Raw genomic sequence first — 21450 nt, 5'->3', positions numbered from 1 at the left:
GGCACATCACATAAATTTGTTACATAAAATGAGTCTGGACAGAGCTTAGAAGATTCTCTTGTATTATGATTTATTAGTGGGTATATCGTTAGAAGGTTGTACTTTCGTAGATAAGACTTATTTAAACCTTGTTTCCTGGGACGGGGGGGGGGGGCTTATCAGTGTCATATAACCATTCCATACTATATACAGTGCATGAATTGTGAGAAGCAACAAACTATACATCAAAGCCTTATAATATGTAGAAGTTTGAAAGTATACATATATAAATAAATATTTTTCTAGTACCTTGCAGAACAGTGGTAACATCACATAAAGTTTATCTTCCTGTTCTTTCTGGGTCAAAGGTTGCACGGAGCAGCAAAGTTCAACGTAAAGCTTCCGTAGATGCATCAAACCCAAAGAGTTGTCTTGAGTGGCACTCGACGAAGAACGCCGGGATGACCCTCTCCAAAATCCCTTTAACGTATTCATGGTGACCTTGTTGTTACCACTTTAGAATAAAAATCTTAAAAAAAAGTAAAAATCAGACTTTATTTGACATCTTTTAAACTCTGATAATTTTTATGTAATACATTTTATACAAATATATATTTATACTGTATATATCAGTGAATATTACTGTATCCTGTTAATGGAACTACTGTACTGTACATGTTTATCTTCCTCATAGAAAGTAATCCTTGAATAACAAACATTACTGTACATCTGACAAGTTTACAAAGATTCTTAGATAAACAGAAGGGATTTTTTAAGTCCACAACTGAAGATGAAATCAAAACCAGGAAGCAAAAAATAATTGATTTGAATTTATTCAGAAAAAAATGAAAATACTACTACAGAATATGAAATAAAAACTAAAGATATGTGATTAAATTATGTTGTACCAACATTTTCCTGGTCCAGTAAACCCAAAAGGCTTTGACTTGACTTCTGATTGAAACCTAGTACAGTACAATATTTGTAACCCATGTTCTAATAGTACCCCACCTTAAAAGTTAATCTGTAAAAATTACCTTCTACAGTACTTATTGGGATTATTATTGGGATTGTCAAAAAAATCATACATAATTTAAGTTTTTCCTCCTAAAATTAATTATGTAAATCATGTAATAGTTTGTTCTTATCCTTTTGCAAGCATTCTCCAAAAGTATTTAGTGTTACTATATGCATTCTTTTTTCTGGCTTTGTCATTTGTTAATTTATGGTCTTTAGCTTACATTTCATTATGTTACATTTTGTTATTACTTTGTAACGATATTTTTGTTAGGCCTACTATATATAGGGCCTAATAATTTCATATGTATATCATGTACTGAAAAGTGGAATAAATTGAAATGAATTCTATCAATGTCTCTCTCAAACTAGGAGGAAAGTATAGACCGTATGATGTGAATCATTTCTAATATTGGAACAAAGTGCAAGACATACTCTGCAGGGGGTGCCTCTACAATGTGTATTTTTGATCCAGTGTCCAACAATGAGGGTATCAAAAAACAGTTTGACGCTAAATCAATTCGCAGGTGGTGCAGATTTATCCAACCAAAATTTTAAATAAAATATGGACCAAAACAACTCTTACTGTTATTTTTAATGTGTATTTTTTGGCTAGTTAATACAACACAATTTAGTTTTAACTACAATGTTATATGTAATTCTTGTTAAACCATTTTTATTGTTTACTTGTATGTTTGTGAAGTTGTAAAATAAATATACCATGAGAATGAATAATGAATAAATAAATAAATGAATTGATTCATACTGAACTGTAGATGATAGGAACATACTGGTATACAATATAATAAAAACAATTCATTTTCACAATTGGAAAAAAATAAGATTCACTGAAATTCTTCCATTATTCAACTCATCAATTTCCAAATGACCTTATCACTCTTTTACAGTAGAAATGTGTGATGTTTGCTTTTCGCTTTTACACTGAAAATAACTGCTTACTAGTTAAACATAGACCAAATTAATGGTTTTCAGAATTTACCATGTCGAGACATTTCTATTACAGTACAGTATGCTAAAAATCCATACAGTAATTTATGCCGACAGTCTTTCCACACAAATTTACAGTAAACAGATACCTTGAGATTTGTGTAGTCGAGTTACCTGTAAAACTAAAACCTAGTGATGAAAAAAACCAAACAGACAAATTTACAATCACATCCAATGAATCAGTCACAATTCTGAAGCGAGATCTCAACAACCAATCAGTAGGCTACAGTATATACACAAGATGCATGATTCCTACTCATTTCATTACGATGGAATGTAACTGAGGGAATTTATATAAAACTTACTGTAATGCTTATAAAAACACTTTTTTATCCACTGACACATGTACTGATGAGTTAATAATTCCATAATGCTTGAATATGATACCAACATGACATTGCTCTTTTCATGCTAGTAATATGACGTACGTATACTTAATTATTGTCTATCACTGTAATGTACATTGTGGCAAAAATGTTTAGAACACTGTAATGCATTAGAATATGAATAACAAAAAGTAATGTACAATAGTGTGATACTAATGGAACATAATGTAATTAGGTAGAATGTATAGTACTAAATGCTTTCCACTGTTTTGTAAGACAATAATGTGATATTGGATGTTTGAAAATAAGTGCAGTGTTTGATTGACTCAAGGTGCATTGTCCAAATCTGATAAAAACAAGTTCTCATAATCTCAAAAGCTCTGATGAGGACAGTATAATAGAGGCGAGCTAAACAAAATCTATTGATCAATCAGCTATTAATCAATCAGCCTCATGAGGGCAGTATAACAGAGGCAGTAGATCTAAAAAAGATCTATTAATCGATCAGCCAAGTGTTTCTAGGGCTTGATCCTCATCGGAGCTAAAAACACATCTACATCATTGATAGTTTTTTTTTTTTCATGCTAGTTATGTAAACCAAACATTGCTTAGTCTGTACATGAGACAGCATTATTTAGCTATTAAGTACATACTCATCAAACTGTAGTCAATTAAAGATGGAATAAACATGTGATGCATTATGGTAAACTAAGTCTCAAAATGAGGCTTAGGGAGTGGTTGCACCAGCAGAAAAAGGGGATTGGCAAAGGGACAGGGTCCCCTGTCGGGCACAGAAAAAAATGTCTTTATGCAGAGTTGGGACATCACAGGCATTTCACACACTATTATCCCTAGCATAGTCATCTCTCACTCTCAGTCAATGTCTTAGACTTCATCTGTGCATCAATCCTATATAGATCAGCCTATTGACCAAGTTAATTACCCTCTGTCACTATAATGTATGGCAAAAATATTCACACCATTCTAATGTGTAACATGTTCAACAAAACTGCAATGTGCAATAATGTAATACTAATGTAATGTAATTTGTAGAATATACTAAATGCTGCAATAATGTGATAATATTGGATGTTTTGAAAAAAATAACTGTGGAGTGTTTATTCATCTCAAGGAACATTCCTCGAGTCTGATTGGTAATTAAAAACACACCTATCACTTTTTTTAAGTCTTTCTGCTGAGTGGGAACATCACAGGCATTTGACACACTATTACAGTATCCTATTATATACTTATTTAGAAACAAGGCAAAATAAAGGGAAAAATTAATAATGCTGATGTACAGTATTTCAGCTTGTTGTTTTCTATAACAATTGTATCTGTACATAAAATAAATATCAGTATTAATGAAAGCATGATCAAACAAGAGCAGAGCACATGTAACATTTGGCCACCCTAAAAAAGTATTATCATTCCAGACAAAACAATTTAAGACAACTAGTCACAAGACAAAACATGCTTTACACTTACTTACGGTATAAACTCGCATTCCACTCGCTCCATTTGATTCAATCATGATAAAGAATTTTCCTAATATTCATACAATGAGTTTTGGCTTAAATGTCATGTGGTTAATCTTAATAACTAAATAAAAGCAACGAACTACTGTACGTTAATGAATTCATAGATTAGCAATGAAACATCCAATCAAGATTCTATCACAGTCCAGCCAAGAAATACAATACACCATAATCATTCAATGATTTGATAAAGATAAAAATGATGCTGATGATGTAAAAAGGATACGAATGATATAGATGGTGCTCAATGCAATATTTTAGAATAGTGATTGATAGTAAGAACTTTTTATCTTTGTATTTTAAAATTTTATCTGTGTTTTTATTACTGGGCATCTACCATTTTGACTGAATGAGTTTACCCAGTTTCAAAAACAAGTAAAAAATAATAAAAATGGAATTCGCTTAAAAGTCTCTCTAGGAAATAATGTGAGGAAGATGGTGATAACAATGTTGATGTATGATGATGATGAGGATGATGATAGAAAAAGAAGTAAAAAAGTAATTCTGATATCTATGTATGGATATCAACTGCAATTTCCATCAAATTATGGAAGCAGATTGAACATTATTTGATTGAATAATGATGATGATGATGATGATGATGATGATGATGCATGATGAATGATGATTGGAAGATGAAGGGTAATGATGAATGATGATGAAAAATAATAATTGACAATGATACTGCAGATGATGAAACTTGATGGATACTAATAAAAGGATGACAGAGAAATAGATTGAATTTATGCTGATGATATGATGCCAATGACTGAGGTGACTATGAGGGTTATGATTGATGATGATTACTATGATGTGATTGCTCATTATAAATGATTCATGATTATGAATGATAGTTATGATGTAACAGATGACTATGATGATGCTAATGCTAAATATGATGATAATGATGAAGTTGATGAGATAAGTATGAAGATTATTATGATAATGATGATAATAATGATATGATAACTATAATAATGATTATGATAATTATGACAATGATTATGGTAATGATGATGGTAATGATGATTATAATGATGAATATGGTGATTATAATGATGATGATAATGGTGATGATTATTATTATAATGATTATGATGATGATAATGATGATTATAATGATAATGGTGATGATTATTATTATGATTATGATGATGATAATGATGATTCTGAGTGAAAATGGTATGGATGTTGATGACATTCTGGGATTTTTTTTGTAAGGAATTAAGGAAAAAAAATACATGGTATAGGAAATTAATAAAAAGAATTTATTAGAAATCAAATTAAAAAAAATGTATAATATGGTAATTGCATACACCAGATTCTATAGTATTTGCACAGTGAAATTAAATATTTCCAATTCTCTAAGCTAACATAAATTATGATACAGTTTAGCGAAATGTGTTAGCTTTTAGTTCAACACAGCTGCCCTTTGCTGGTTAACAGCTAACTTCTACATTATGAAAAGAATGACGTAAATTATGCACACAATCTGTATGGTTTGTCAAAGGCACCTTACTATATATGTCATAAATAGCTATAATCACTCAGGGAATACCAATTGGTGGCGCTGTTTAGTGCTTTCAACCATCAACATTGACCCAATGTGTAACTCAACCCAATGTGTACTCAACCATGACCAATTCATTCTGTCTCAAGACGATCATATTTTAATAACTTCTTCATAATAATATTTGAAGGCACACTTCTTGCTTATTATCAGTTTTATGTTCTACATATTTGTTAATTCAATCAGATATCAAATAAAATGTGATGTACACAGGCTTTTGTTATACTGATTAAGGTCGCTTTTATGTCCCTGCCAACTCACTTGTATTGTACTTGTATTCTGTATAGTAGTAGCACTGATATATACCACCATTGTATTGTAATTTGTATTTTTGGCGAATTATAAAGAATAAGAATATAATCTGAGATATACAGTAAACTAGGTAGAATTTCACTTAGGTCATAAAATATTCTAATAAGCACATTTATTAGTTCATCTAAAAAATGACAGTACATTTGCTAACGGTTTCTTGCAAACCAGGTCATGAATACATTTTCTAGTAATCAAGAAATTCACATTAACCCTTAAAATTTACACTTTATAATTTTTTCACTCTTCTTACTTCCTGAATTGACAAACAGTTCAAAATACACAATAAAGCGAATACAACTAGGTCAAAATGAATGATAATAGAGTATAATGAGTAAAAAATAATGAACTGAATTATTTTGGAAACATAGGAAAAATATTATATTATTTAATAAGGTAATTTTATGATTAACTATGGAGTATTCCATTCTTCTAACAAGGGGTGCAATCAAATTTATGCTCGTAATGTGACACATATTGGGTATTACCTCAACGCTGCCTCTACATGTACTGTACCTTGTTCAGTATACTGTACTCCTGTATATAACTACTGTATTTTCAATGCACAGTCAATATATTGACAGACAATTTCAAGAGACTATGTTAAACATTGGAATTCGACCGGTTCATTTCATTGCCTACGATTTTTCGTTTAGTATTATTTTCATTCGACTAGTTCGTAAAATAGACTTCCGTAAACAACGAAAATAACTTAAACTCGAGTGCATTAATCAGCCTTAAGTTATCAACCTGACCAAAAGAAACATGGCCGATTAGTCAGTTTAGCAACAACATTTGCATTAATAAAATTTCAGAAAATAAAAATTATAGTGTAATATTTACCCACATGAAGTCAAAAAATAATTGTAGGCTAAAAACTGGTTGAAAACATTTTTTTTTACAAAAAAAACCCATACTGTCACAAGCTGAAGCAACCTTGATTACGCAGTGTGTATCGTGGTAACTATGCAGCCATTTTGTTTTGTCGAGTATTTACCCATTTTCTATTCGACTGGTCGTCTCCGTTAAATTTTACCACTGCAAAGGTTAGCGTGGTTTAACAAAGAACGACCAGTCGAATATGGCCATAATTATCATCTCAGGCTATGTTCAAATCTAATATTGGTTGTACGTAAATTTGAGGCGTACAGTATGTAACTAGCGAGATATCACGACTGGGCAACATAACACTAGCGTAAGCATTCACGCGAAATAATTGCGCATTTATTTCTTGTTTACATCTAGGCTTATTGTGATTGGTCAAATCCTGGCCGGCTTCAAAATCATTGAAGCATGACTGTCGCAACTCAGTGGCGTACGCTAATATGTGGTCTATTGTTAGATTATCATACGCCAGTGATTGCGTGCTAATACTGCGCGTATTAGCACGTTACGTCGCGCACAAGTTCACACCACTTGATTAACATTACGCTAGCATAAACTCGTTATGTCTGAACATAGTTGTGAATTTATGCATTGAATTCAAGTTACTGAATAACATGCCCTAATGTGCCAATAATGACATTTATATTGAAAGCAAAGGAAATGAACACCAAAATATACAGATAAAATCATTTCACTTTAATTTATAGAGTTTGGTGTGCAGGTGATTACAGTGGGAGCTACAGCTCCAGAGATGCATCGATGAAGGTCAAAGAAGGTCAAGTAATTGTAACTGCTTAACATCAAAATTTATAATTACATTTTTAATCATTTCAATGCTAATGCAAGTAATATACAATGATGACAAAAGTAATTCATAGTATTATATAAACATAACAATAACAAATCTAATAAATAAACATATTTAATAATAATTATAAATTAAGATTATAATATTAATGATAATACCCAAAATGATAAATTTGTTTTCCATACCTGTATGTACAGGTAATCAGGAGTGACTTTTTAATATTACTACTGTAGCATTCATCTGCAGTAGGCCTACTATATTGTTGCAATAAAGCTATTGTTTGTTCACTGTTAAGTAACTCCTACTTACTAATAATTCAACTAGTAAACCACTACTAACACAGAATCATTGCTTAAAGATTTACTGCTAAAGTACAGTACATAACAATACAGCACATTACAGCTAAAAAAAATAAATGGTTTAATTTCATAAGTAGATACTGTATTTGTGGTAGAAATAATATTTCTTGACATCTGTTCAGTACTTTTTATTATTCCAACTCTACAGTATATTCATAAAGGCGTATATTTAAAAAAAAACTGCAGTATATTCAAGCAGAATATATTTTGGTGTACATTTGCCATATTAGTATGGATATCCATAATAAACCATTATTTATAATTCCTGTCAGTGCTTCATAGAGGATGAGTCAAAGAGTAAAAAATACTTTCTGGATTGAATATTAACATTTACAGAGTGAACATTATGGACAATCATGTTTGCTCTTCTTATTGTCAATAACAGGCGGCAGGCTTTTAAATACTTTAAAACATGATCCATATAATGTGTACATTCTATCCAGTTTATGCCAGAAAAAAAATATATTCTGCAATGTCAGTATTGCCTGCTTCCTTTTTTTGCTGCCACAATTTTTTACAGCATTGCATTCCCTGTCAGTCACTGGAATAGAATGGTAGGCCTGTATAGTAGGTCTAATTCATTAATTCTTAAATTCCTATTCTGAATAAATCTATCAGAATTTGTATTACAGTACTAGCACTGCCAGCATAACATAATAAATAACATCTCCTACTTTTCCATAATGATGAGAACTTCTTTTTTAATTTAGTGCTTTGTGATTTATTTTAATTTGGCTACAAGTGATTAGAATAATAGAATATTTCAATAGCTATTCTCTCAAAATAATATTTTGGAAAAAATCTATGCAATATCAGGTTTCAAGTTGCTCTCTCTTAAACTTTATGTCATACCATTCAAACCAAAGGTATATTTTCATAGAGCTGTAGTTATCAAGGATTACCATATAGACAATATAAAATTAAAAATAAATAATTTCTATTATTAATGTGATTTTATATAATTACTAGAAAACTAATTGGCAATTCATGTAACTCTCAACACATCACAAAGGATGTTACACTAGACACCACAGTGTAAGACCTACCCCATCAAGTAAGTGAACTGGATGGTTAAATGCTGGTCAATCTAGATGTTATTACAGTAAACATCACACTGGACATAACATTGCTTCAACTGGACCACATCGTGGGGATGGAGAGTATTACTATTAGACGGCACTTCATGCAACTTTGGAGACATTAAAATTGATGTCACATTTGAATAGTAGAGTACACCAATTCAATTTTTCTATTGGCCCAGGGCCACCTTACAGTAACTACTGTACGACTGCCTCAAAACTTAAGTTCCCTTCGCGGTTACAGTAGTATTTTATGTTGGCTTAGGGTCGCACTGCGGACGTTCACAGTTCCTCCCTTGCCTCTTGTTTTTGCATGAAATGTTATGGTATATACATTGACCGCTCTCATAGCAACCTTGGCAACCCAAGTACAGTTTACATTCAGGTATGAAAATGGGCCCCGCAATAAGAGACAGGATGGAGAGTATTACTATTAGACGGCACTTCATGCAACTTTGGAGACATTAAAATTGATGTCACATTTGAATAGTAGAGTACACCAATTCAATTTTTCTATTGGCCCAGGGCCACCTTACAGTAACTACTGTACGACTGCCTCAAAACTTAAGTTCCCTTCGCGGTTACAGTAGTATTTTATGTTGGCTTAGGGTCGCACTGCGGACGTTCACAGTTCCTCCCTTGCCTCTTGTTTTTGCATGAAATGTTATGGTATATACATTGACCGCTCTCATAGCAACCTTGGCAACCCAAGTACAGTTTACGTTCAGGTATGAAAATGGGCCCCACATTGCGGGACCCGTGCCGACTTTAAAGTCCGACAAAATTTACAGTAGGTCGGCTTTGGGCTGGCATAAAATGTATTGCCTGTTCACATCTAAAAACAAACTGACTCTGAGGTGACCTCTTAGAGACATTTACCCAATCATGAGGTGGAAAGAGTATGGCACTATGCCAATCGCATCACATTGGATGATACATGAATGTCGCACTACTGGACATTACACTAGACTTCCTATTCTTGAGAAAGGGAGAACTACAGTAGATGGCACTGCATGCCACTTCAGACACACCACGATGGACGTCACACTACTGGACGCCGCACTTAAAGACCTCGAATTCTAGGCGATAGTGTAAACTAGATGGCACTGGATGCCAGCATAGATGTCAAAATGACATATCTCACTATTAAACCACGAGGAGCCTGCGTCCAATCATAATTTACATGCTGCTACTGTGTCACTCTAATCACATGCTGCTTCACCCATGTGACCACTGCAAGCTAATTTATAGTATAATTTCGCCAAGTACTGCTATCTACAATCACATGAGAAGAATTTAAGCTAATCAGATTGAATAAATTTTGATGAATTTGAAACAGAGGGCAATGCAATTGGTCAGTGATGGAAAAGCTAGGTGGTTGGTTTAATCAATAACTAAACAAGATCGGCAAACGATTCCCGTAGGAAAATCAATGCACTGATGCAGGAGCCAAAACCGCTCAAGTGCGACAATCATGTGAATACAGGCTAATTTCAAATCCATTTTGAGCCTAGATTTTTAAGTGGTAATCAAAACACATTCATATTATGAGTGATCTAGAAACATACATTGGAGGTATACATATTCAACAACAAAAAACATGTTTTATTATGTAACAGATTAATAGTACAGTAGAACCTTGATTTTACGTACGGTACGGGACCAGAGGGCGTACGTAAATCAGGGGATTCGTAAAATAGAAGTTGGGTTAAATTTGTGGTAACCTTTGACCTAATACGTACGTAACACTCAATAAACGTACGAAAGAACGATGTTACCTAGGCTAGGCCTACACCTAGCCTCTGGCCTAGGCCTACGAATAAAACCATGTGTTTAGTGTTTTTATTCATCACTTTACGATGTCATAATAAAGTGTTCAAATAAAACCATGTGTCTGGTGTATTAATTCATCACTTTATATCTTTTATTTAACTAAAATAAAGATCATGAAAATATTGTAAGATTACCTATACGACAAAGGTATAACTTGGGAATTCCCCTTCATGCCTATTCTAACAACAGATCTGTGGTGTTGTCTGGGCCTGTTAAGACAAACTAAAACCATGTGCGCTACACTGGGCGAGCCAAACAATTAGCGTTCGTGTACGTGAAACAGCAGCCATGTGCTATGCACTGGGCGAGCCAACCAATTAGCGTTCGTGTACGAAACTATGTCTACCCAGCTTCGTGTAGAAAATTCGACCAGACGAGTTCTTCCATGATTGCCACACGAAAGTTAAGGAGGAAAGCAATTATTTTGAGCACAAACGGTAGTTGTTCATCTCACTCAGTTCACATGGTTTTAGATTATAACAACCCGGTATTAGACTCAATCAACGTTGCTGTTTAATGAAAATATGTTGCATTATGGTTTGTTTATTGTTATAGTCTTTTTACTTATGGTTGCTCTCAAAAGGGCCGTTTGTTTTGAATATTTTCGGGGATTTTGATGACGTCATCGTCTATACGAGGCGTACGTAAAACAGAGGGTTCATATAACTGGGGTACGTAAAAACGAGGTTCTACTGTAATTTGATAAATTATTGTCTGTTATTTAAAATTTTATATTTGTTGATAGAAACTTATAATAAATAAATAATAATTAATAATAGTTGGATTTGAATAGCGCGTCATGCGAAAAAGCTTCTATGCGCTTGGTGACTGAGCTCTTTGGGTTTGACATTTTGAAAAAAAGTTGATGTTACCCTATGAAACTATACCCACTCCTTAAACTAAAGCATGGTTGGCCGTTGTCTCCAAAGTGTTCATCCGCCCTTTTTCCAGCTATGTTTTTTTCATGCTGTTGGGTCTCCATCCACCCTCCCATTGACGGCCGCTAGACCACCAAATGGGGATGACTCGACCGGATGCAGTTTATAATGTTGTACCCGGGACACTATAATCTTATTACACTTACTGTACATACACTAAAATAAACTAACTATAAATAATTGGTTAAACTCTCCTCACCAGCCAGACACCATCCCAATGGTTTGTGTAAAATGCTTATTTGTATTCAACATCCCCTATCTAAGCATTTTTTACAATGAAGTTCTTTTGTACCTCTTTAATGCAGTTAACAAAATATTATACATTTTCAAACATGCCGAGAATACGAAAGCTCACTGTAAATAATTATTTGCAAAGTAGAAAAAATGTCATCAAAAATGAAAATGTACTTTGAAACTCAAAGTTCAGGAGTTCATTTTCTAGTATTTTTATGATCCTCGGCAAAAAAAAGGCAATTTCTCAACTTTGATTAAAATCATCTAGTTTTTATTGATGGTTTATTGGGAGTTGATGCAGTCTTGATCAACCAGAAAAGCAAATATTTCAACACAAGATAATCTTATGCTCAGATTTATTACTCATCCATATAAATATTCTTTAAATAGAAAAGTTTAAAAATATTATTTGCTTTAATATTTAATACCTTGAACTATTTTAACATGTAAATTTATTGCATTTCACTGGCAGATGACTAGGCTCAGTGCAGTAAAATATTCTTTTCTCATCCAAACGTTTAGAACTAGACCTTTATGTTCTTTAGATTTTTAAATAAAGAGTTATGATTTTTTTAGAGAGAATCCAAGGCAATGGGAATTGAGTACTGGTAGGACAAAGGAACAATATGAGTATTATTTAATATTATCAAATTTTTATGTAAAAAATAATTTAGATTTATCAATTGGTATGTATCATCATTACCAATGGAGGATATTATATATAACATCAATATGCCCATACATAATGTATGAGCAATTTCAACAAATTAGGTGCCAAATTAATAAGGATTAAATGGGAACAAGAAAATAATTTATATTTTTACTTGGCCTTTCATTACATCCTTCCATAATCACAGCTCATAATCAATGCTGCTCCTTCCTGGATCTTAGCTCAATCACCCCTCACCCTACCTATGATCATAGCTCACCCTAACCATGATCACCCCTCACCCTACCCATGATCATACTATAGCTCACCCTACTGTACCCACAACCATCGCACACCCTACCCATGATCACAGCTCATTCCACCCTTGATCACCTTTCACCCTACTCATGATCATAGCTCACCCTACCCGTGATCACCCCTCACCCTATCCTTGATCATAGCTCACCCTATCCACAATCACCCTTCACCATACCCATGCATGATCACAGCTCACCCTACCCTTGATCACCACTCACCCTACCCATGAACCAGCTCACACTATTTGGCAACATTTATGCAGATCCTCCTCCATCCATGAATGAACTCAATCATAAAATGCTGAAGTGGTCTAGCCATGCTTAATCTGCTATGTTCTGATCAATATCTTGCACTTCTACCGTATTACCAAACCATATGCTTTATTCACTTGATGTTTTTAATTTTCTAAATTGTTTGTTGCTCTGGATTCAATTTTATGCTGTTGCCTGTAAAATCATTTTTTGCCTAACATATTTTTAGGGCATATTGATCATGTATAAAATAAAACTGTAATTGTCATTCTATCTTTTGTTTGTCAACTGGGAACTCATAAAAAACAAGGTTTAATTTTCCCTAGGCAAAAAGACGATAATAAATATTCATAATACTACAGAATACATGTATACAGTAGTTCACATAGAATATTTCATGGTGTTGAATGTAAGATTGAAACCATAAGTAGCAATATTCAATACTCAACATACTGTATATCAACATGATGAAATGTCAGTCAAAGCATAAAATACTCAAATCTATTACCATAAAGCTTTTAAAATATTTGTCATGACATCCAACATATTAGAGACAGACCATTGCGTAAATCCTTATTTTTAATACCATTTTATTTTACGAATTCCACATTATTCATTCATTCTTGAATTTACTTTTATTTTTTTTAATTTTCCTTTATATTTCTTTATGTGTCCTACACCATTTTTTTTTCACAAATTACACATTAAGCTGGATTTACACTAGACAAGATAATGAAACGACAATGACATATCTTGTAGTTTGTATTCTTCAACACTGCGCACATCTGTGTCGTGTCGTAATCGTGTCTAGTGTAAACGTGTAGGTTTATTCATTCATTCATTCTGGAATTAATTTTATTTTTTTCAAATTTTCTCTTATTTTTCTTAAATGTGTCCTACTGTAACAGGACTGTTTTCGGGGAAGAGTCGACAGTGATTATTTGAAAATGTATCTGAAGACTCATGAACATCAAAGTGCCGATCAACTTGTGAAATGCCAGAACTTGATCCCACGACTCTAAAAACCTTCAATCCCTGAAGTCTCATAATACAACTCAACATCACATTCATATCCATCCTGTGTGTGACTGACAATTACTAAAAATAGATAAATTTCAGGGTTAAAAATATAACCCTAATAGATAAAATCCAAAGCCTAGAAATTTAAGTTTTGTTTTTTTTTTAAATTATAAATAAAACTTATATTCGGTAGATAAATGGAACCCAAAGGGATAATGGAAGAATGAAGGCATAAGAAAATTAATGGATGGAATGTTAGAAAGAATACTCCATGAATGGACAGGTGAGCAATTCTTCAAATCTGTATTACGGTATTTGTACAGTGTTTATCATATTCATTGTTCATTGTGTTACTCAAATCTTGGCAAACATCCATAAATCTTGGCCATTGATTATGAACTATTACATCTTAAATTCAAATCTTTAAAAAAAAAATGCTATTCAGATATTCTTCTGTAGAATAAAAGATCTGTACAAGTTGATTCAACTATTTAAATACAAACTTTATTACAATTCATATTTGATGAATATGAATATGAAAATAACTTCAGGAGAATGATCACTTCCTTCTGGATTGTTCTGTACAGCAGATGATCGGTTCCCTGACTCCCAGTAGAGGAAACAATCATTAAAACAAACAATTGTTCATTTTGACAAAGGATTGTATAATAGTTATTAAGTTGTATGCATGTTGTTTTAAAGACTGCAAAAATTAAAAATTGGCATATACCTTTTTCTGATATAAAAGTATCCTTGGGTTTGAAAATCATATGGGTAATTCCATCTAAAATATGACATGAACATATAAAATTCAAAATCATTTTTGGAAAATAAATTATATGATTCCAGTTTACATGAGTTGACGTTTCTGAAAATATAGTGTGCTTGAAAGTTGATGGCCATTTTGTTTTTCAAAATGGCTGTTGAAAACTGGCATTACTTTTTTTCTGATTTATAAGTATCCTTGGGTTTGAAAATCATATAATTTATACTATAATTGCACTATATTCTTCTTGAGATTTGACCTTAAACATTGACCTGAGACAACAGATTTTCCACTCCAGTAATTCCTGTTCAAAACTGTACACAAGTGAAATTAAAAATAAAATACTGAAAGCAGATTGTTGTGTTCTGCTAACATTTTAAAGAAATATAAACACGCCCACATTCATTCACATGATTTCCTTCTGTTCATTTCGTTATCTCATAAATTTAAGACTGCAAGTCACATGTTATCAATCTTCAATAATATAAGACAGTATAAAAAAAATTAATTGCCAAAGATTTCCAGATATCTTTCTGATACTATGTAAAGTAAATCCGAAAATTGGCTAAAAGCCAATTAAAGACTATAGGAATATAGTATTATTTATATGCTTGCTGTTGATTTATAAAGAATATTTTCCCTCATTCTAGTTTTCAACCTTAAATTTGATATCAAATTTTAATACAAACAATTTTAACAATTTTTAATCTTGAGTTGTTTTTTTTAATATAATGTTGAGACAGTACGAGCATGGTATATTCATTATTGTATGGAATCGCAATAAATCAAATCAAATGGTAAGACAATAACTTTCTCTCAAGCAATGATTGAAGTTAATCTGAATCCTGATATGATTTAATTCCACCGTAAATCAAAAATTAAATTGTATATCATACACTGTACTGTACAGTAGCCTTAAATAATATTCTAGGCCAACAAGTTCTATATCTGGTATTTTCGGGAAGTTGATGCCAAAAAACAAGACAAAATATTTCAACTGTCTACTAAGGGCAGGCCCTGGTACGTTAGCATGAAGATTAATACAATATCAAACTTGGAAATCAGTCAGTTTTTTAATATGTAATAATAGTTAGTTTCCATGTTTATGATTAAATTATGTTTTTTTGTTTTTGGTATTATTTTTGTTTTGATCTTTTGACATCATTTAGACATTTAAGATGGTAAGTCTGCTAACACCAAACTGGATTTGCGTATTAAAATTATCAGGATAATAACCATAGCCTTATATTTTAGCTTGTTTAATTTTTTAGTGCCATTTCCCCTTAGTAAGAGTACTGTAGGCCATACTTGATCATATATATAATAGACCTTTTGTGTACTAAAATATTAGAATGGAACATCCTCAGTGTTGAGGTACAAACTAACTGCAACACCTTCATTCAAGCACAAGCAAGGTATCAATTAATTTTAACATTAAATTATATATTATTAATAATTATAACTAGTCATTTTTTGTAAAAATATTAGCATTTTATTAATTTCTATTTAACTTGATTCTGCTATTGCTTCTTTTTTTGTACTTCTTTCTTTTGTAATTTGTCAAAGGGCCAACTGAGACAAGCTTGACTTCTTGGTCCTCATATGCCTTGTTTTATGTACAGTATTTATGGCCATGGTGAAATAAATGTTCGATGATTTGATTTTACTCGATTTTGTATGAAGAGATTATGCACTGGAAGCTGACGACAGTGGTTTACTGTAGGCAAAGGTTAATGTGGGGGAGAATACTGCGGTCTTAAAAATCATCAGGGGAGGAAATGTCTTTCTCAATGGCTTTTATTGCATTTTGAACACAGCCCCCTACCCCACTGTGTAAAGTAAGATTTCTGCGCATTTTTCCCATGCACATTTGAGATACTGTAGTTTTTGGGGTATCATCCATGCAATTAAAAAACTTCAGTATGGCACAGCCCCAGGCCCAGGGAGAACGATACAGAGCTTTGCCTCCATATGGCATATAAATAAATATCATACGTAGGCCTAATTGAACTTGAAATTTAAGGCCTAGCTTAGTAGCTAGGCTCATAATAGTCTAATTAGTGGACTACTCTCACCTAGGCTATGCCTAGCTGTACAGTGTAGAAGAATGTCTGGCTGAATCCCTGTCTGGCTAGGACTTCTGTAGGACTAGCATTAGGCTTAGATATCTGCTTAGTTGAGTGATGGGCCTAGCTAGACCTAAGAAGTCCTAGCTAGGCTCCTAGGCCTAGGTCCCTAGGCCTAGCTTGAAGTATGAAATGAGACTATTTAACATTTCATTTCTTGTAGCATATACCCAGCAACCTACTGATTTCTCCAAATAAGCAAGGCTTACAGTAAATTGACGATGTGTATGAAAGCAGGTAAAAACTACAGTTTAGTATGTAGGCCCTAGCATATAAAGCAGCCGCAAATTCAGGTGGTGAACTCAGATAATAACATTACCCAGATAAGCCTGGGTCAAATGATGAAAATTGGTTACGTTCACGCCTCGATTCGAGACAAAATTTAGTTTGATTTTATCAAGATGAAAACTGTTTACATAAGTAAAAAAAAAAAACAGTGTAACGCAATATTGATCCTTACCTTATCACGCATACATTGTGATGATATGTTGTACTTTAAATATCCAAAGAACTGCAATTAAATCAGGGCAAATTTCGTCAATTTTCCTCTAGAAGTAAGGTTTTCCATGTTATTGAAGCGCCCCCAATTAACATAAGTAGATATTATAGTCTAGTCATTCCAGACATTTAATCGGCAAATACAAATGATAAATTGAGGGCTCCCTCTGCAAACACCGTCTGCTCAGGTTTAATATAAATTTAATGTTGATCCGCTGAACCGAGCGAGGAATTTCCAAGGGAATCAACGAAGCAATGCGACACAAAAGTACGCAAACTTATTGCATAAAAATCTTGCTTTTCTAAGCTAATTCCAACATGCTTAATCAAGAGCAACGACAAATGGGACCCGGACTCCCCCGACGGGGAAAGAAGTCATGAATCATTTGTTGGTTATGATTTTAGCAATAATAAGGCGATGTCCCCGACGAGAGTAAAGTGGGCCTGTTCGGGCTTCGCTCAAAATCTTTTGAAAGCGGTCATCCCGAACAAATTGACAAGTTAGTTGTTTCAAATGTTTATTTAATCGATTTTACAGTACTAATAATATTTAGAAAATACATATTTTTCTCTCCGACGGGGGAGGGGGGAGGGGCTGGGAGGGAATCACTTCCCGCCACTGGCGCCACCACTGCTCTAACAGAAACATTTTGCTTAAGCTCCCCCACCCCCACCGACCAAACTATGTTGTATTGTAGGCCTAGCTATTGTAAATGTATATTTGTCGAATTAAATAAGAAACACTGGTCTTCCCCCGCCATTGGTTGGATGCAAGGGTGGCGCTTCTAGAGAAGATGGTCCAGCACTGCCCGTGAGCTATGGCTTTCAATGCCCAAAGATAATGATGATGGTTATTGCGTTGTTGATGATGAGGATGATATTATTAATGATGATTATGGTGAAGATAACGATGGTCTTTACTGTGTTGATGATGGATTTTGTTGTTGATGATAATGAAGAAGATGATGGCGACAATGGATCGTCATCATTGTCACCATCATCATTGATGATGATGGTTGTCAGTCACAGATCCAGTAATTCGAAAGAGAGGGGCCCGGGCGGGACAGATAGAGGGTCCATCCACCATGGTTGGGGCTATTCATGATTATGGCACCTAGATGGCCGGAAATGGGACTCAAAATTTTATGATTCCATTTTTTCTCCATTTTTTAAAAATAATTATGAAAAATGTAGGGTCGGCTCGCACCCCCCCCCCCCAACTCTCCTCTTGAATCCGCAACTGGCTTTTAAGTTAAGTAACGACGCTGATGTTTATAGTCCTAATTGTAATGATGACGACGGTACCGTAATGATAATGATGGTGATTGTCTTGATAATGTTGATGATAATAATGGTTTTAATGGTTATTGTGAGGATGATGATGACGATGATGATGAGGGTGATGACGACGACGACGACGATGATGATGATGATGATGATGATGATGATGATGATGATGATGATGATGGTTATTGTGTAGATGATGATGATGATTTCGAATGACGATAGGCTAATGAGGGTGATCGTTGTGTTGATGTTGATAGTGATGAGAATGATGATAACGATGATGATGATGATGTTGGTGACGATAATGATGATGATGGTTATTATTTTGATGATGAATATGATTATCATGATGGTTATTTTATTGCTAGTGATGATTGTGATTATGACGATATCAAATCGTGATGATGATTGGGAGAAGGTTTATTGTAATCAAAATGACAATGATGACTGTGATATAGACAACAATGACCACGGTTATATGTTAATAGATGACAATATCGGTAAGTTATCGTAGTATATAGAGCAAAGTATATGATAAATTATTTCTACCAAGCGTCTACGTAATCTATCTCGCATCGTGCGAGTCGTCTACGTCCTCGTGGCTGATGAAGAATATTTATTAATAATTCATGAACTTATGTTAATAGGGCTTCGCAGATCACACCATTGACTATCAGAAGGGAATAAGAATCTACATCAATACCACTGCCTTCGCTTGCCAGGGATGTTTATGTAAATTATAATAATTGATCTGGGTGCATGTAAAGTTGTAGTGAACAACATAGTGTTCGGGTAGATCACGATTGATCTCCAAACAGTTGGAGCTACAGCATCAGACACTGTCCAAGGAGCAGATAATAGTGAGGCGTGCTAAGCATCTCTTCATCGTTGGATATACGCTGAAAATTAAAGGTATGTCTAAAATATAACACATAATAGAAAACTAATCCATGATATCCGAGAGGTTTTCTTAAATCGACTGTTTTTTTTTTGTGTCCTGTCTTTAAGTGACGATTAATTGCAATTTTTGTCCTTTTTATACGTTATTGAATCTATCGTTTATGCATTGTAACTCAAGACAGTTATTGTGTGTGTTGTTGCTACGCAGTAAGCAGCCAATGCTTCTGCTGCCACTCCCTCGCAATTTACCCTCGATATGTTTTGCCTTGTTACCGCATTACGATAACATTATACCATATCTATATATTTATACTATCATTACAGATTGTCTCATATAATATATGACACAATCTGTAATGATAGTATAAATCTCCTAAACACATGTACCCAATTCTGGAAGTAGATAACTGAAAATATATGTATTTTTAATGTTGCCATTACTATAAACTAATTAGTCGCAGCAAACACAAATTAATGTTACCGTATTATATATAACATTCGGAAACGTTGTGAACGTTGTGTCAGAAAATAATGTTAACGTTATTTAATTATTATTATTATTATTATTATTTTATTATTATTATTATTATTATTATTATTATTATTATTATTATTATATTTAAAATGTTCGTTGATTAGATTATTTGATTGATAACACACTTATTATGACATTTGACGCCAAAACTTTGAGTAGGGACGTATTCAGATTCATCCCAAGGAGGACAAATATGGTTTTCATCTTTATTATTGATAAAGTTATCCATAAGCCTACTATGTTTTTCCATCAGATTCATCTTCAAACCATTTCATTTTATCAACCTCAATGCATACACACTTAAGAAGTTTACAATGCTGTAATCGATAAGTGAAATTACGCGTGAATCATGCATGATACGCGTGCGGTCACGCGTGTCGTCACATCGTGTTCATGGCTTCATCAATAAAAATCGATAATCGATTTATACGGATTGAGGTTCATAAAAACAACACAGATTAAACAATTTGTATAAAGTGGAGGATCAGAATAAAAAAGAAACATTTTTTTATATTTATATAACATGGTTCCTTTGCAATATAATAAGCAAAATATTAAACATGGCGGTTGTTGTAACCCATTGTCAATAAACCTATCGAGCGCAGACTCGATTGATATTCAATTATCATACCGACATGAGTCACATTACCGTTGAGTTGTGAAGGTATTTTTGCTAAGGACATTCAACATTCGATGCCGACCCATTTATCATCTCAAGTATTAACAAACTCAGACACACGACTCAATATTGCATTTTTTAAGCATTGAAGACGCTGTTATATTTATGAACTTAGACTACTGTCAAGAAGCCAAACATTTTAGATTCCATAAACTTGTTTTCGTAGGTCCATTATGTTCCGCCGAATTCTTACTAGAAATATGTTCTCGTAAATCTCCACCTCATTGAATATAATATTTCCTTGCGTTTTATTGAATATTTATGAGCGTAAATATTCCCATGACTACTCTAATATTACGTTTCAATTTTTTACTATCTTAATTGCCAGTGCGTTAGTCATAAGCATTTTAATTGTAAAATGATATTTAGGTATTCTATATGACACTGCCATTGCAAACAAAATGTAGGTTACCTTTTAATAGACCTAACTTTGCATCCTCGTCTTCCTGTTCTGTTACCATATGTGTTATTCTTTGGTAAATAATAACATTACCACCAACATATTATTAGTAATAGTAGTAATAGGATATATATATAT

The 21450-nt window shown here is 33.3% G+C and overlaps 2 protein-coding genes across 10 annotated transcripts in view; one reads left to right on the top strand and one right to left on the bottom strand.

Annotated features, from left to right (window-relative positions):
- Positions 1–17605, bottom strand: part of LOC117109882 (WD repeat and FYVE domain-containing protein 3-like) — a 75983-nt gene extending 58378 nt beyond the window's left edge. For all 9 annotated transcript variants that reach the window (XM_033252329.1, XM_033252336.1, XM_033252330.1 and 6 more), the window contains exons 1-2: positions 17474–17605; positions 289–508 (exon numbers count right to left, since the gene is read on the bottom strand). In XM_033252329.1, the coding sequence (XP_033108220.1) occupies positions 289–474 (186 nt within the window). In that variant the 5' untranslated portion in view covers positions 475–508; positions 17474–17605. The remainder of the gene's footprint in view (positions 1–288; positions 509–17473) is intronic.
- A 1858-nt stretch (positions 17606–19463) lies between these two features.
- Positions 19464–21450, top strand: part of LOC117109896 (follistatin-related protein 5-like) — a 30522-nt gene continuing 28535 nt past the window's right edge. Inside the window, exon 1 of the mRNA XM_033252356.1 lies at positions 19464–19710. The gene's annotated coding sequence lies outside the window, so the exon portion shown is untranslated. The remainder of the gene's footprint in view (positions 19711–21450) is intronic.

Source organism: Anneissia japonica, unplaced genomic scaffold (genome assembly GCF_011630105.1).
Source record: "Anneissia japonica isolate Jap-2015-1 unplaced genomic scaffold, ASM1163010v1 scaffold585_len4108843_cov191, whole genome shotgun sequence".
In the NCBI taxonomy this organism is placed as follows: Eukaryota; Metazoa; Echinodermata; class Crinoidea; order Comatulida; family Comatulidae; genus Anneissia; species Anneissia japonica.
Note: the sequence above shows the minus strand (reverse complement) of the source record. Positions and strands in the feature narration are given on the sequence as shown.